The 13,647-nt window shown below is 44.9% G+C and overlaps 1 protein-coding gene across 1 annotated transcript in view; it reads left to right on the top strand.

The window, feature by feature from the left end:
- The window catches only part of LOC119161085 (sodium-coupled monocarboxylate transporter 1), a 96,646-nt gene that overhangs the window by 19,501 nt on the left and 63,498 nt on the right, over positions 1-13,647 (top strand). The window contains exons 7-10 of the mRNA XM_037413415.2: positions 10,183-10,312; positions 10,409-10,497; positions 10,974-11,083; positions 12,021-12,088. Coding sequence (XP_037269312.2) covers positions 10,183-10,312; positions 10,409-10,497; positions 10,974-11,083; positions 12,021-12,088 — 397 coding nt within the window. The remainder of the gene's footprint in view (positions 1-10,182; positions 10,313-10,408; positions 10,498-10,973; positions 11,084-12,020; positions 12,089-13,647) is intronic.

The raw sequence follows: 13,647 nt of genomic DNA, 5'->3' as shown, positions 1-13,647 counted from the left end.
TGAAGCATTGTGGCATTTGTTTCGTGAAACATACCGGCAAATTTACTGAATGCCGCAGAATGTGGTGTATAAGATTTCGTTCAGTTGCGGCCCCTTCATGTAGGGCAGACAGGTAGCTATGTTAACCAGAAAATAATGAAACATAACAGATGGCTGAATAGAGGCTCCCCACCAAATAGACTTTATATTACTGGAGCTATAAGTGCAAGCCGAAATTAATTGAATGCGCAATTCTCTACCAGCACAGGAAGGACTATAGAAACCCATTAAATGGTGAAGGCCTGGCATATTGACAATAAGTTAGCGCATGCCTCAGCCAACTATTCATTAACTTGCATAACAAAGAAATCATGTGTCTGAATAGTTATCTCTCACGTTGACAACCACTCGCACCAGATTGATAACTTCGCCTCTTGCCTGGGCACGCGCAGGTAAGACTTTGCGTCTTCCTGTTTCCCGCCGCTGTGCACTTTTTTCAGTTGTTGGTGTCTGTGGTGTCGTATCTCCTGCGTCTCTGTTTGCACACCTTGCCTTTTAAATGCGATTGCATTTCTTAATCAGGCTATGTCAGGCGTCCATTGGGATCCGTCCGCAGGCCTCTCCCATAGCAACTCCTGCGGGCGCGCGCACTTATCCTTGCCCCTAACAACTGGAGCCCCAACCTTCTTTATTTTAACGTTACTTTCCACCACCTCAATGCAGTTCATTTGGAACACGTTTGTAGCGTTTGTGCTGCCATCGTTGGTGTATCGTTTGTGTTGATAAAACGCTGGCATTGGGACCGTCAGGTACTATAACAAGTGCAAAGCTTCACCGCTCTTTCTCTCGTCGTTCGCTCTCTCTCTATACCTGCACCCCACTCTTTGTCCGCTCACTCGTACCTATATACTAACGGAGTGAAGCGCGCGCCTCACTCCCAACCATTCGCTCACTGATGCATGTGTAAATACATGGTTACGGTACAAGTCTTTGTCTCGATATTAAATTATGCGATTAAAATTACCCCGCCATGTATTTTCGTTGCAAGAATTTCCTCGCGATTCCCTTCGGTGAGGTGGGGGCCATTTTTTTAACATGAATGTAGCTTCGTCATTTACTGCACAACGCTACAGCCAATCAAGTATGGAAGCATATTGCGAAAACAATATTTTTTAGAAGAAAGAAAAAGATAGAATTCTGACAACAAGGCACCACATGCACACAAATTCAGCAATTGATGCGTATGCCAGTAAATGTCCTGTTTTCATGACAGTTCTAAGCCACCAAGCCACCAGCCACCAGTAAAATACCGAACATTTGTCCAAATCAATGTTTTTGTTTAACACAGTAACAAAAGGCAGCTCAAGTATATACATATACGTTTATTGGTCAGCTGCTAGTAAACTGAAGGGAGACACAGGACTGCGTTTTTTTCGTCTTTTCTTTTTTTTTTGTTGTGCAGTCCATTACTAGTTTCGTATGAACCCCCTCTTCTGAGAGAAATGTTCCTAGATATGCGTTCTCTCCTAGATCTACCACATGTGTATTATCAAATTTCAGGTCTACTTTACCATCTCTTTCTCTTGGGAAAGCATGTATATATGCATGTGTGCGTACACACACACACACACACACACACACACACACACATATATATATATATATATATATATATATATATATATATATATATATATATATATATATATATATATATATATATATATATATATATATATATATTTATATATATATATATACTGAGATCTAACAGACAATAATGTCAAGGAAACTATAGGGGAAGATATTAGACCGAATTGTAATGTAACAAAGAAGAAAAGTGGGTGAAAAGATAACTTGCCGTGGGCAGGATCCAAACCTGCAACCTTCGAATGACGCGTTCGATGCTCTACCACTTGAGCTACCACGACAGCCATCCCACCAGCCACTTTATTGGGTTTATATGTGTATTTAACGTGGGAGAGTCAGTCAGTGCCACCAGTAGTCTTGGCGGCGAGTGTGGCACACTCTTTTGAGCCTTGGTGGCGTCACGTAGCACGTGAACTTATTACGAGTGGGCAGCTGACCAGTAGTCCCTCGTATACAACCTAAAGGCACTACGTCTGCCAGTACGAGACCCTCGTTAATAAGCTGCCCACTCGTAATAAGTTCACGTGCTACGTGACGCCAAACAGGCTCAAAAGAGTGTGCCACACTCGCCGCCAAGGCTACTGGTTGCGCTGACTGACTCTCCCACGTTAAATACACATATAAACCCAATAAAGTGGCTGGTGGGATGGCTGTCGTGGTAGCTCAAGTGGTAGAGCATCGAACGCGTCATTCGAAGGTTGCAGGTTCGGATCCTGCCCACGGCAAGTTATCTTTTCACCCACTTTTCTTCTTTGTTACATTACAATTCGGTTTAATATCTTCCCCTATACTTTCCTTGACATTATTGTCTGTTAGAACTCAGTAATATTGTGTAAAACACGGAAAAACGAGCCTTTAGGTATACACTTCTTTCCTCATGTATATATATATATATATATATATATATATATATATATATATATATATATATATATATATATATATATATAGAAGAGACACAACTTAGTGGTTGTCTTAATTTTATCTTCAATGGTTTCAACCGGTGGACAGGCCAAAACCATTGGAAATAAATTTAATTGATTGATATGATTGATATACGGGGTTTAACGTGCCAAAACCACCATATAATTATGAGAGACGCCGTAGTGGAGTTCTTCGGAATTTCCGACCACCTGGGGTTCTTTAACGTGCACCCAAATCTGAGCACACGGGGAAATAAACTTAAGAAAACCGCTAAGTTAAGCCTTCTCTCTTCACAGGTACATTTGATTCATTGAGAAAAAACTTTATATATATATATATATATATATATATATATATATATATATATATATATATATACCCTTCGACCTTACAAGTAACATGTATAATAGTGTTTATAATAGTAATAACATATATTAGTAATATAGTACCGGACATGTGAAAAGCAGACAAGAGAAAGGAAGACGAAGAGGCTTGGCAAGATTGCAGTGCGCTACCGCAAACGACCACCGCTCACCTCTCCGAAATAAAACCATTTCATCACAACTCGCTGTAACAGTTGTGGTGGAGGTACTGGGTAATCGACACTTGAAGACGGAGGTTGAACCGCAAGTTCTTCGACGTAGCCGTCGCCTTGATGGACTTCCACCGAATCCATCTGGGCTGGACATGCCCTACAACGCAGGTGAACATCGACCCCACTCGACTTCAGCGCCAGCCAGTCCGGCTCCACAACTGAGAGATGCTCGTCCCTTCGCGGGCCGACCAGACGAAGCGTGTCGAGGCTTGGCTCATCCATTACAAACGGGTAAGCGCCACCAAGAGATAGGATGCCGCTTCTCAGCTTTCGTACGTCGCGTTTTTTCTGACGGATACTGCGTTAGTGTGGTACGAGAATCACGAGGAAACGCTAATGACGTGGGACAGATTTCTTTCTGAGATCAATAAGCGTTTCAGCGACCCCAAAACGAAAAAAAAGCAGAACAGACTTCAATGCAACGCGCGCAAGTGCCAAGCGAAAATATCAAGACATACGTTGAAGAAGTTATAAAGCTATGAAGGATCATTGACTCCCGATTCTTTGAGGAAAACAAAGTCGGGCAAATCCTGAAAGAAATCGCCGAGGCTTTTTACAGTTTCCTCATCTCGAAAGACACCCTGACATCTGTCGCCGGTGTCATTCGCCATTCCCGCACTTTTGAGCAACTGAATATCAGGTGTATTGCGCCGAAGTACGGCAGGCTAGCCAATGTGACAACTATCGCAAGTATAGAGAACAACCAGCCACTTGATCATGCGTCAAGGATCCGGGTAATAGTACTTGAAGAACTCGACCTGTTCACGCAAGTGGAACATCCTCCGTACCGGCCACCAAAGTTCGAGTGAACCTTCACTTCATTCTCCTCGCACCGTGTGGTGGAAGGCATTGAGGATTCTGATGGCGCACCTCGGAATCATCCACGTATCTACGATAGAGGACCTGCCTATGACGCTCGATCACGACGAGGGCAGCCGCGTTCTTATTCCCAGGACCCTGAGCCGGACTACGTCCCGCTGCGGCAAAGACAGCACCGACCCTACTGCCAAGACGACACTTACAACCAATACAATGGATTCCGGAGAGTAGCAGAAACCCCTTATTAGCGTGATCACGAACTTCCTCGCCAACAGCAGCGGCCCAGCATTCGTTCCGATGAATATAAGACAAACCACAACCCTCCCATGTGCTACAATTGTGGTTTCACTGTGCATATCGCTTTGTATTGCCGCCAACAACGCCGCCCTTCACGAAGGACACCAGCCATGTCTTCGCCACCAAGACCCAGTGCTTCATATGACCTGGGGACAACCGACTTGTTTCCAAGAGACCGTTTTTCACGTGACACCAGACGCAACGATTCACCAGCATCCGAGCGGAGTTCGACACCACCATTCAACCGTTCTTATCGTTCGCCATCTCCTCTGCATCTTTCTTTCTCTCCGCCGCCGGGAAACTAGCGCCCGTGGCCAACGGAGGTGACGTCACCGGACAATCTTTTCAAGATATGCACCTGCTTGTTGTTATGCTCAAAAACAGAGTAAATTAGTTAATAGACGGAACACAGACGATGGCGTTAGTTGACACTGGGGCGACTGTATCCGATGAGCCTCGCCTTTCGAAACCGCTTTGGTCGCTAAGTCATGCTTTCATTGAACGATACTATTACCTTTCGTGGTGTAGCCGGCGAGTAGCTTCATCCTCTTGGTGTATGTGTTGTAGGTGTTTCATTAGCTGAGAAAGTATTTGTATCTGAATTTCTGGTTATATCTCGTTGTTCGCACGATTCCATTCTTGGTATCGATTTTCTGGAGCACTGTGATGCTTTCATCAAATGAGGTAATGGGGAAGTATCATTAAACAATTATTTATACCGTCACTTTTTGAAGAAGACGACCATGGCGAAGAAAGGAACACACTTAGTGTGATTGATGAAGTGATAGAACCATCTTGGCGCCTGAAATCCTTTTGAGTCTCTTCCACAGCAGTTGATGCTGCTTGTGTTGACCTCGTAGTGGGGCCTCTGCACAAGAACTGTTCTAAGAAGGACATAATTGTACCCTGTTTTTTTGTGTACATGACAAAAGAAGCAACATTCTAGGCGCTAAATTGTTCTGCCACGCCGGTAGTGCTGCCTCGCGGGATGAAGATAGCTCTCTTCAGTGAAGCCTCATGCAGCTCAATAGCGGCACTAGTTGAGGACCTAACCACCTCTTCCTCTTCTTGCGATATTCGCCATAATGAAGATCTAATACTCGTTATGATCAGCAAGGCCCTCAGTACAAAAAAAACGACAAACGCTGGTACAGGTCCTCTCCCGGCATGTTGCTGCTTTCGACTTCAAACATAGAGATGCACCTCTTCAGTTACCCTCGTTCTGCACTCGTCGCAGAATAGACACCGGCCCTGCACACCCCATCCGCCAAAAGCCCTATCGAGTGTCATCCTCTGAGCTCAAAGTTATTTCCGAACAAGTAAAGGACATGCTGAACAAAGGTGTCGTGCAAGAGTCGTCTAGGCCGTGGGCCACCCCGGTAATTCTTGAAAGGAAAAAACGGTTCCTGGAAATTTTGCGTGGATTACAGGCGTCGAAACACCATGACGATAAAATATGTATATCCCTTACCACGCATTGATGACGTCATAGACAGCTTGCATGCCGCCTCCTATTTTTCAACGCTTGACTTGCGATCCGGTTATTGGCAAATAGCGATGAAACCCAGCGATAAAGAAAATACTGCTTCCGAACCTCCGAGTGACATATTTGAGTTTATTGTCATTCCTTTTCGCCTTTCTAGTGCTCCTGCCACCTTTTAAAAATTTATGGACACAGTATTACGTGGTCTAAAATGGGAGATATGCATGTGCTACCTTGACGATGTTGTGATATTTGGCCGCACGTTTGAAGAGCATAACAACCATCTCAGTCTTGTTCTTGACTTCACTAAAGATCCTTCGCTCAAGATAAAGCTGCCATCACAACTTTCCTGTACCGATGCGACACTGTTATGCCGCCTTTGGTTGGGTGTTGCATTCACAAAGGTGTACTTCTTTCGCATTGATATGGCAGACACCTCTACATGCAACTACTGTGGAGCTGAAGAGACCATCAAACACGTCCTGTGCAGCTGCGCTTGCTACGACACACAGCGATGCCAGCTCCGGATGGTTTTGAATAAACTTGACTCCAGACCATTTTGTGCGCAGAAGATTCTAGGACCTTGGGCATCTGCCTCAGTTGCGCAGAAAGCGACCAAAGCACTCCTACTTTACTTAAAGTCAACAAACCTTAGTGATCGCCTGTAGACTGTGTGTGCTCCCCCGAGTGTGCTCGTGATTGTGTGTACCTTCTTATTTCTCTGCAACCTGTTTTCTTCCCTTCATCTCTTCCCCAGTGCAGGGTAGCAAACCGGATGTGCGTTCGGTTAACCTCCCTGTCTTTCCTTGCATTTTTATATATATATCTCTCTCTCTTGTTCTCGACTGCATCGAAAAAGCCGGCCTGGTTCAGAATTCCAAAAAATGTCGCTTTTGCGAACGTCAAAATCTGGTGCTGGAGCACTTAGTCGAAAAGAATGGCATCAGACCCGATCCTCGCAAGATAGAAGCAGTGAGCTCTTTCAAGCCACCGCAGTCCGCACGAGAACTTCGCGCATTTGTAGGCCTATATATATGCTCATATTTCCGTCGTTTTGTTCCACAAGTTGCGGAGATCGTGTGCCCGCTGACAAGCATCTTGCGACAGGATGCGATCTTCAACTGGACTCCAGAGCGTGACGCCGCATTCTCTTAACTTGTGTTCTTACTAATTTCAACTATACTGTTGCGTCACTTCGATCTATGTTGCCCGACTGAGGTCCACACTGACGCTAGTGGTATCGGTGCAGGAGTGGTGCTTGTACAACATCACAGTGGCGCAGAACATGTCGTGGCATATGCCAGCCGTTGCCTGAGCAAATCTGAACCTAATTACACAGTTACGGAACAGGAATGTCTAGCAGCTGTTTTCGCCATACAGAAGTTTCGTTGTAATCCTTACGGGAGGCAATTTAGAATAATTACCGATCATCATTCGTTATGCTGGTTGTTCGGTTTGCGTGATCACTCTGGCCGCCTCACACGTTGGGCGCTGCGACTGCAAAAATACTGCTTTACGGTGTCGTACAAGAGTGGCGGTCGTGACGCTGACACAGACTGCCTCTCCCGGATTTCTCTTGTGACTACCGACTGTGATGCTGAGAATTTCGACGATTGCCTTGGTGTTGTTACAAGCACGTTCCCTGATACGGCTTACTTCCAGCGAGAACAACGCAACGATCTCAACCTCGATCCTCTTTTTGGCACCACCCGTACCTCCAAACACAGCGGTTGCTTTACGATTAGACACAATTTCCTCTGTAAGACTAACTGTTCTAGACCTGGAGCACGTTTTCGTGAGTCGTCTCCGATAGCCTTCGCTCCGATGTTCTACGTGCTATGCATGACGATGCAACATTCAGTCATTTAGGCTTCGTACAAACGCTGCACCGCACGCAGGAACGCTTTTGCTGGCCCAGATGTACGAAACAACGAAGTGTTACGTCACTAGCTGCGAGACTGCCAACAGCACAAGCTCCCGGCCACCTCAACACTAAGTCCCCTTCAGCCATTAACACCACTCAGTATGCCTTTTGAACAAGTAGGAATTGCGTCCATGTCCGTTATCTAACAATAAGAACCATTGGATAACCGTCTGTGCGGATCATCTTAAGCGGTAAGCCGAAACCGCAGCCATTCCCTCTTCTACCGCTCCTTCCGTAGCAGTTTTCTTGCTCCACTGAGTGGTCATTTGCCATGGCCCACCGCGTGTTATTATCAGCGACCATGGCCGCCAGTTCACTGCTGATTTTATTGAAGAATTACTTCGCATGTGCACGGCACAGTTTCGTCATTCCACGCCGTATCATCCGCAGACAAATGGCCTCGTTGAACGGAGAAGCAGAACGCTGATCAACATGCTTGCTATGTACGTTTTGACCAATCACAAGAACTGGGATGACGTGCCCTCTTTTATCACGTACGCGTAATACAAGGCGAAACATGAAACAACTAACTTTAGCCCAGTTTATTTGTTGTGCACCAGGTTGGCTCTAAGCCCTCTCGACACTTTCTTACCCTTCATTCAACACAAGGACGATTCTGTATTGAACACCTTGTGCTTCACAGAAGAAGCCCGCCGAATCGCTTGTTTTCGGACTCTGGCCTCTCAACGTCATTCAAAGGAACGATACGACGACCGTCACGAACCAGTATCATTCAAAAAATGTGACTTGGTGTTGCTTTAAACACCGCAACGCAAGCGTGGATTGTGTCAAAAGCTTCTGTAGCGATATTCAGGACCAGTTGTAGTTTTGGAGCGTCTAAGCTAGCTCACCTACGTAATAGCTCGTCTTTTGTACAATGGTCGGTGATCGAGCAGAACGCAGCCCACTCACATTACTCGCCTTGAACCTTTTTACCCTCCGTGTGCATCATAACTCGCCCTGCGGGCTTCGTCTACTTGCGGGAAAGTGTAATGGACATGTGAAAGGCAGAGAAGAGAATGGAAGGATGACGAAGAGGCTTGGCAAGATTGCAGTGCGCTACCGCGAACGACCATCGCTCACCTCTAGCAAATAAAACCCTTTCATCACAACTCGCTGTAACAATATTAATTCCTCGGGTTTTAGATGCTAAAACCACGATATGGATAACAAAGACGCTGTAGCGAAAGGCTCCAGAAATTTCGAGCATACGGTGTTCTTTACCATGCACTTGACTTTGCACAGTACATGGGTCTCTACCATTGTGCCTACACGAAAATGTAACCGCTGCGGAGATGATCAAACCCGTTACCTTTCCGGTCATCTGCCGGGCGCTGTATCTGCCACGGCCAACACGATACATGAACTGGTAATGCTACTGTTGTAATCACCCCAAGTATCTGTTAATATTGTCATATTATAACGGTAGTGCGTGTATCTAACTGTTATTGCCGCGATTTACCGGGTGATCTGCACGATTGAAATCCAGAAGCACTGTGCTCCTCTAAACTGTTTATTATTAGAGTCACAACTTTTCTTTTAGGGCGAAGGTTCACATGTCTCATGCGAAAGTGGCATTAAAAACAACAGAGCACTCGTGAGCAGGAAATAGCACAGGAAGTCACGTGACCTCTCAAGCGCTGCTGTAGCTCACTTCTTTTAGAAAGCGCGAAGAAGTCTAGTCTAGAAAAGATAAAAAGTGTGATTTCCAGGCAAAGCAAACATGATGTAACGCTTCTGTTGAGAAGTGCCAGCTGTTTGTTGAGCATGAAGAAAAAGTGGCGCTACTCCTTAGGAATCAGCGGTTGTAGGGTAATGCAGAAAGTGCGCAATATCAGCATGCTGAGCCCAGGTCCAGGATATTGTTTGGTAGGCCAAAGAAGTTTACAATGCCAAAAATCTTCTGACAAACACGAAAGGAGGCTTCACGAGCCAGATGGTACGTCGAGTTTTATTGTAATGTTTCAATCTTTGATGCATTGTGACTAAAGTATAGTGACATTCCTCTTCTTTCTTACCTGCTATGCTGGTCTAGTGGTTATGGTGCTCTAGTCGTGAAGCCAAGGTCGTGGGAAGGAATCCCGGTCGTGGCGGCTCCATTTGATGGAGGCGAAAACGCTTGAGGCCCGTGTACATAGATTTAAATGCGCGGTACGTAAAGAGCTCACACGGTCGAAACTTAAGAAGCCATGCGCCAAGGTGCCTCTCGTAATCACACCGTGAGTTTAGTGTGTCCAACTCCTTCAGTTGGCAATCATTTTGAGTCGTTTTAGCAAATTCACAAAAGTACCACGCATTTTTTCAACATATACTCGCTTGCAGTTATCCTACAAACTGTTTTAACGTAACAACTTCGCAGATTGACCCCCCTCTGTATGAGCATACGTATTACGTACAGTGACATTTCATTAAAATGTGATGGGGCGTTCGCAGTGCTGAAAGTGTGAGAAGTCTTCATGAATTACGCACTTAGGGCAGTTTTCATCGATGACTTATGACTTATGCTCTTAGGACGGCCGTTGTTGGAACATTGCTGGTGCTCTTTTACTACGCGGTTGCTTCAAGCCTCGGCGTGGCTCTCATCTACTGGTTTCGTGATTGTGATCCAATGATGACTGGTGCCATCACATCATATGATCAGGTGAGTAACTGTGGCGCATTCTTTCTGAATTGTTGAATGACGTTTTTTTCGAAGGTTTGGTATTTTTTTGTTTATCGTACTTCTTTTTTTTTTCAGATTGTTCCCTATTATGTGAAGAGGAATCTCAATGAATTTCCCTGTTTCTCAGGACTGTTTCTAGCTGGCGTAGTAAGTGCTGCCACAAGGTAAAATTATGTCAAATGTCCCACCGAGTCCTTCAAAAAAAAAACAAATGCCTTATATTTAGTAGACGAGAAAGAGTGTCTGAAAAGAACATATATTTCTACAGAGTGATAATAAATAAATCCTATAGTTGCACGCATTAAATTTCAAAAGTATTCACTAATTTGTTCTTTTACCCATTTGCCGATGGCAAAAAAAAACCGTTCAGTGTGACTATGATTCACAATAGCTCTAACCAAACGATTAGGAATATTTTTTGTGAACGTTGGTTTACTTTACCTTTATTTGTGAGCCTTGTGTCAATTCAGGAGCTTGTTATTATAACACAATGGTATGATATCAAAACGACATATTCATACATACAAGGTGTTATTTAGGGTTTGTGGCATCCGATTCTGTAAAACTTGGTGTTTATTAACAGCCGCTGAACATTCACCGCTTGTGACATGCTCCTAATAACAACTTATGCGTCTGGCAGCACGATTTCATCGCTGATCAACTCTCAAGCAGCGATCATTTACGTCGATATTGCAGCACGGTACTTTAGCGTGAGCGAAAAACACTCAGCCGCAGTCACAAAAGGAATAGGTAAGTGTGTTGTCCATACTCTCTATATCATCGAATTCTGCACTATCATCAAGATGTTCGTAAACTTACGAGTCATGACGCTCATAGTGCTGTTTTCTGAACCCGAAAGCACAAAGATCAATGCAGATAAGCAAATGTTCAAAGAACCTGCACCCCTTTACTATTCCCACGAAGAGCACATACCTATAGAAATAATCACATGTTGAGTAGTATAGTCAGCCTTCTGTACCATCTGCAGTGGGAAACTTGCTCCATTAAGGAAGGAAGAAAACAAAGGGGAGAAGGCAGTGAGGTTTAACCAGGCACGTGTCCGGTTGGCTGCCCTACACAGGGTGAATAAGAATGATATATGAAAGAGAGATGAGGAAGGGCCAAATAAAATTATCACTAAAGGCGCTGATGCATATGTCGTGGCGGCACTGTCAAAGACAGGACTACGGGCAACTCACCCCAATGCTTCGAAAAATGCTATGACATTTCAGTTATGTCAGCCCTAGTTTGATATTTGTTGCGCAATTGTATACGAGCACTGAGAGCTGGAGTTCGCTGCGGTCGTTATCGCCGTGATACGAGCACTGAAAGCTAGAGTTTACTGCGGTCGTTATCACCGTGATGGGCCGTACAAGCACCAGTGCGCTAAACGTCTATCTCACACGTACTGTGGGATCAACAAAAAGCATGCAAGACAGTCACAGACAGGATTGAGGCAAAGGGTGAGTCACTCAGACAGCACACCAGAGGGGGTTATCTCTAGCGAACGGGACAATGGAATTGAGTGAGCCTGCATTTCTCCTTTAGCCAACCCGTGGTCCTGGGAGCAAAGATCATAAAATCCGTAACCTATATAGCTGTTACTATGAACATTTTTATACCTGTTTGATGAATTGTTGTCGCCATCAGCACATCGCCTTTCGGGTAAAACTGCGATTTTTTTCAGCTCTTGTTGTCGGTGCAATCATGACCGCGTATGGTATAGCGGCACCTCACTTGGGCTCAGCCGCGAAGGTGAGCACGTGCGCAGTTCACACTATGTTTACGGTAGACAGGCAGGTCACACTTTTGCGAAAATACGGTCATATTCACTGAACTGCGCGATTGCCGACAGACATATTCCTACAACGTGTTTTTTTGGTTAGGACCTGTTGTTTTCTGAAATGCAGCAATTAATCACTAGTACAAGAATAATTGCTTATCGCATGAAAACAATCTCGTCACGTACATTACTTCAAACATTAACGAAGCGACATTCTTGTGACCGTGAGTGAAATGAATGTAATTACCTCCTCCCGCTCATTGACCAAAAAGTGCTTGTGTGGAAATGATACTTTTACTAAACGCTGATTATTGGATATTAGTAACTCGATAATTTTAAGTCTGAATAATATCCAGATAATGTCACAACCACAATGTCATTCATCCTATGGCCTGTCTGTCTGTCTGTCTGTCTGTCTGTCTCTTTCTCTCTCTCTCTCTCTCTGTACAATTGTCTGTTTGTCCGCCCTTAACGGTACCCTAAGCGGAACCAAAGTGGCCTAACGATACTCCGAAAGGCTGACGCCATTCGCAGCGCCCACCAACATTGCTCAATATTCAGCGTTCATACTTGTGTGATTTTCAACTATATAAAAAGCAATTATTGCGCATTTCTGAGGCACCTTAACAACACCTCAATATTTTGTATGAGCATCTCTTACAATCAAAGGCATTCTTAAGTAATTTTAAGGACCGTAGCGTTCATCACGTCGCGCTGAGCAGGCAACGTTTGCACGAAAAGGCAAGTGTTTCGAATGCTTTGCTAACACGACACGGTGGTGTCACCCACCCATCGCCTTGCGTTCTACACTTTACTGCCTCGGAGACGGCAGCCCGTGTGCTCAGATTGGGTGCACGTTAAAGAACCCCAGGTGGTCGAAATTCCCGGAGCCCTCCAATACGGCGTCTCTCATAATCAAATGGTGGTTTTGGGACGTTAAACCCCACATATCAATTAAATCGAGCCTCCGAAATGGCCGCGCAGGGCGCGCGCTTAGTTTTCCAAGATAACTGCCAGATAGCACTCATGTCTCACGTGTGACGTGGCTTGATGCACTCTTTCGCCTCCGCTGCAGGCTTGAGTCACTCCAACGCAGCGCGTCCAGAATACCATTAACCGATATATTTGCGCAGAACATCAAATAAATGTTTTGTTCACCCTCTCCATACGCAAGCCTATCGTCTTTCGACGACATTTGCAAGGTAACATGCAGATACAGGGCCAAATTTTTGTTTACTTTAAACTCCCCAATCACCAATTTTGCAACGCACGCACACTCACACACCCGCCTGCACACATATGCAAGAACACGCACAGGCACACACATGTACACAAGAGCAAGCGCGCAGGGCTCGGAAACTGCGTTAATTACACGCGAGACAGCATTTATCGCCTTTACAGTTCTGATGTAACCCAGCAGAGCGGCCGTATTTTCGGCTGGCCTAGCAGGCTTGGTAAATATCTCAAATTAGGTGGAAACATTAGAGCGAATATCTCTTTATTTCAAATTACCCACAAAATTAGAATCAAT

Source organism: Rhipicephalus microplus, chromosome X (genome assembly GCF_043290135.1).
Source record: "Rhipicephalus microplus isolate Deutch F79 chromosome X, USDA_Rmic, whole genome shotgun sequence".
NCBI classification, from domain to species: domain Eukaryota; kingdom Metazoa; phylum Arthropoda; class Arachnida; order Ixodida; family Ixodidae; genus Rhipicephalus; species Rhipicephalus microplus.
The sequence above is the reverse complement of the archived record's forward strand: the minus strand, read 5'-3'. Positions and strand labels throughout refer to the sequence as shown.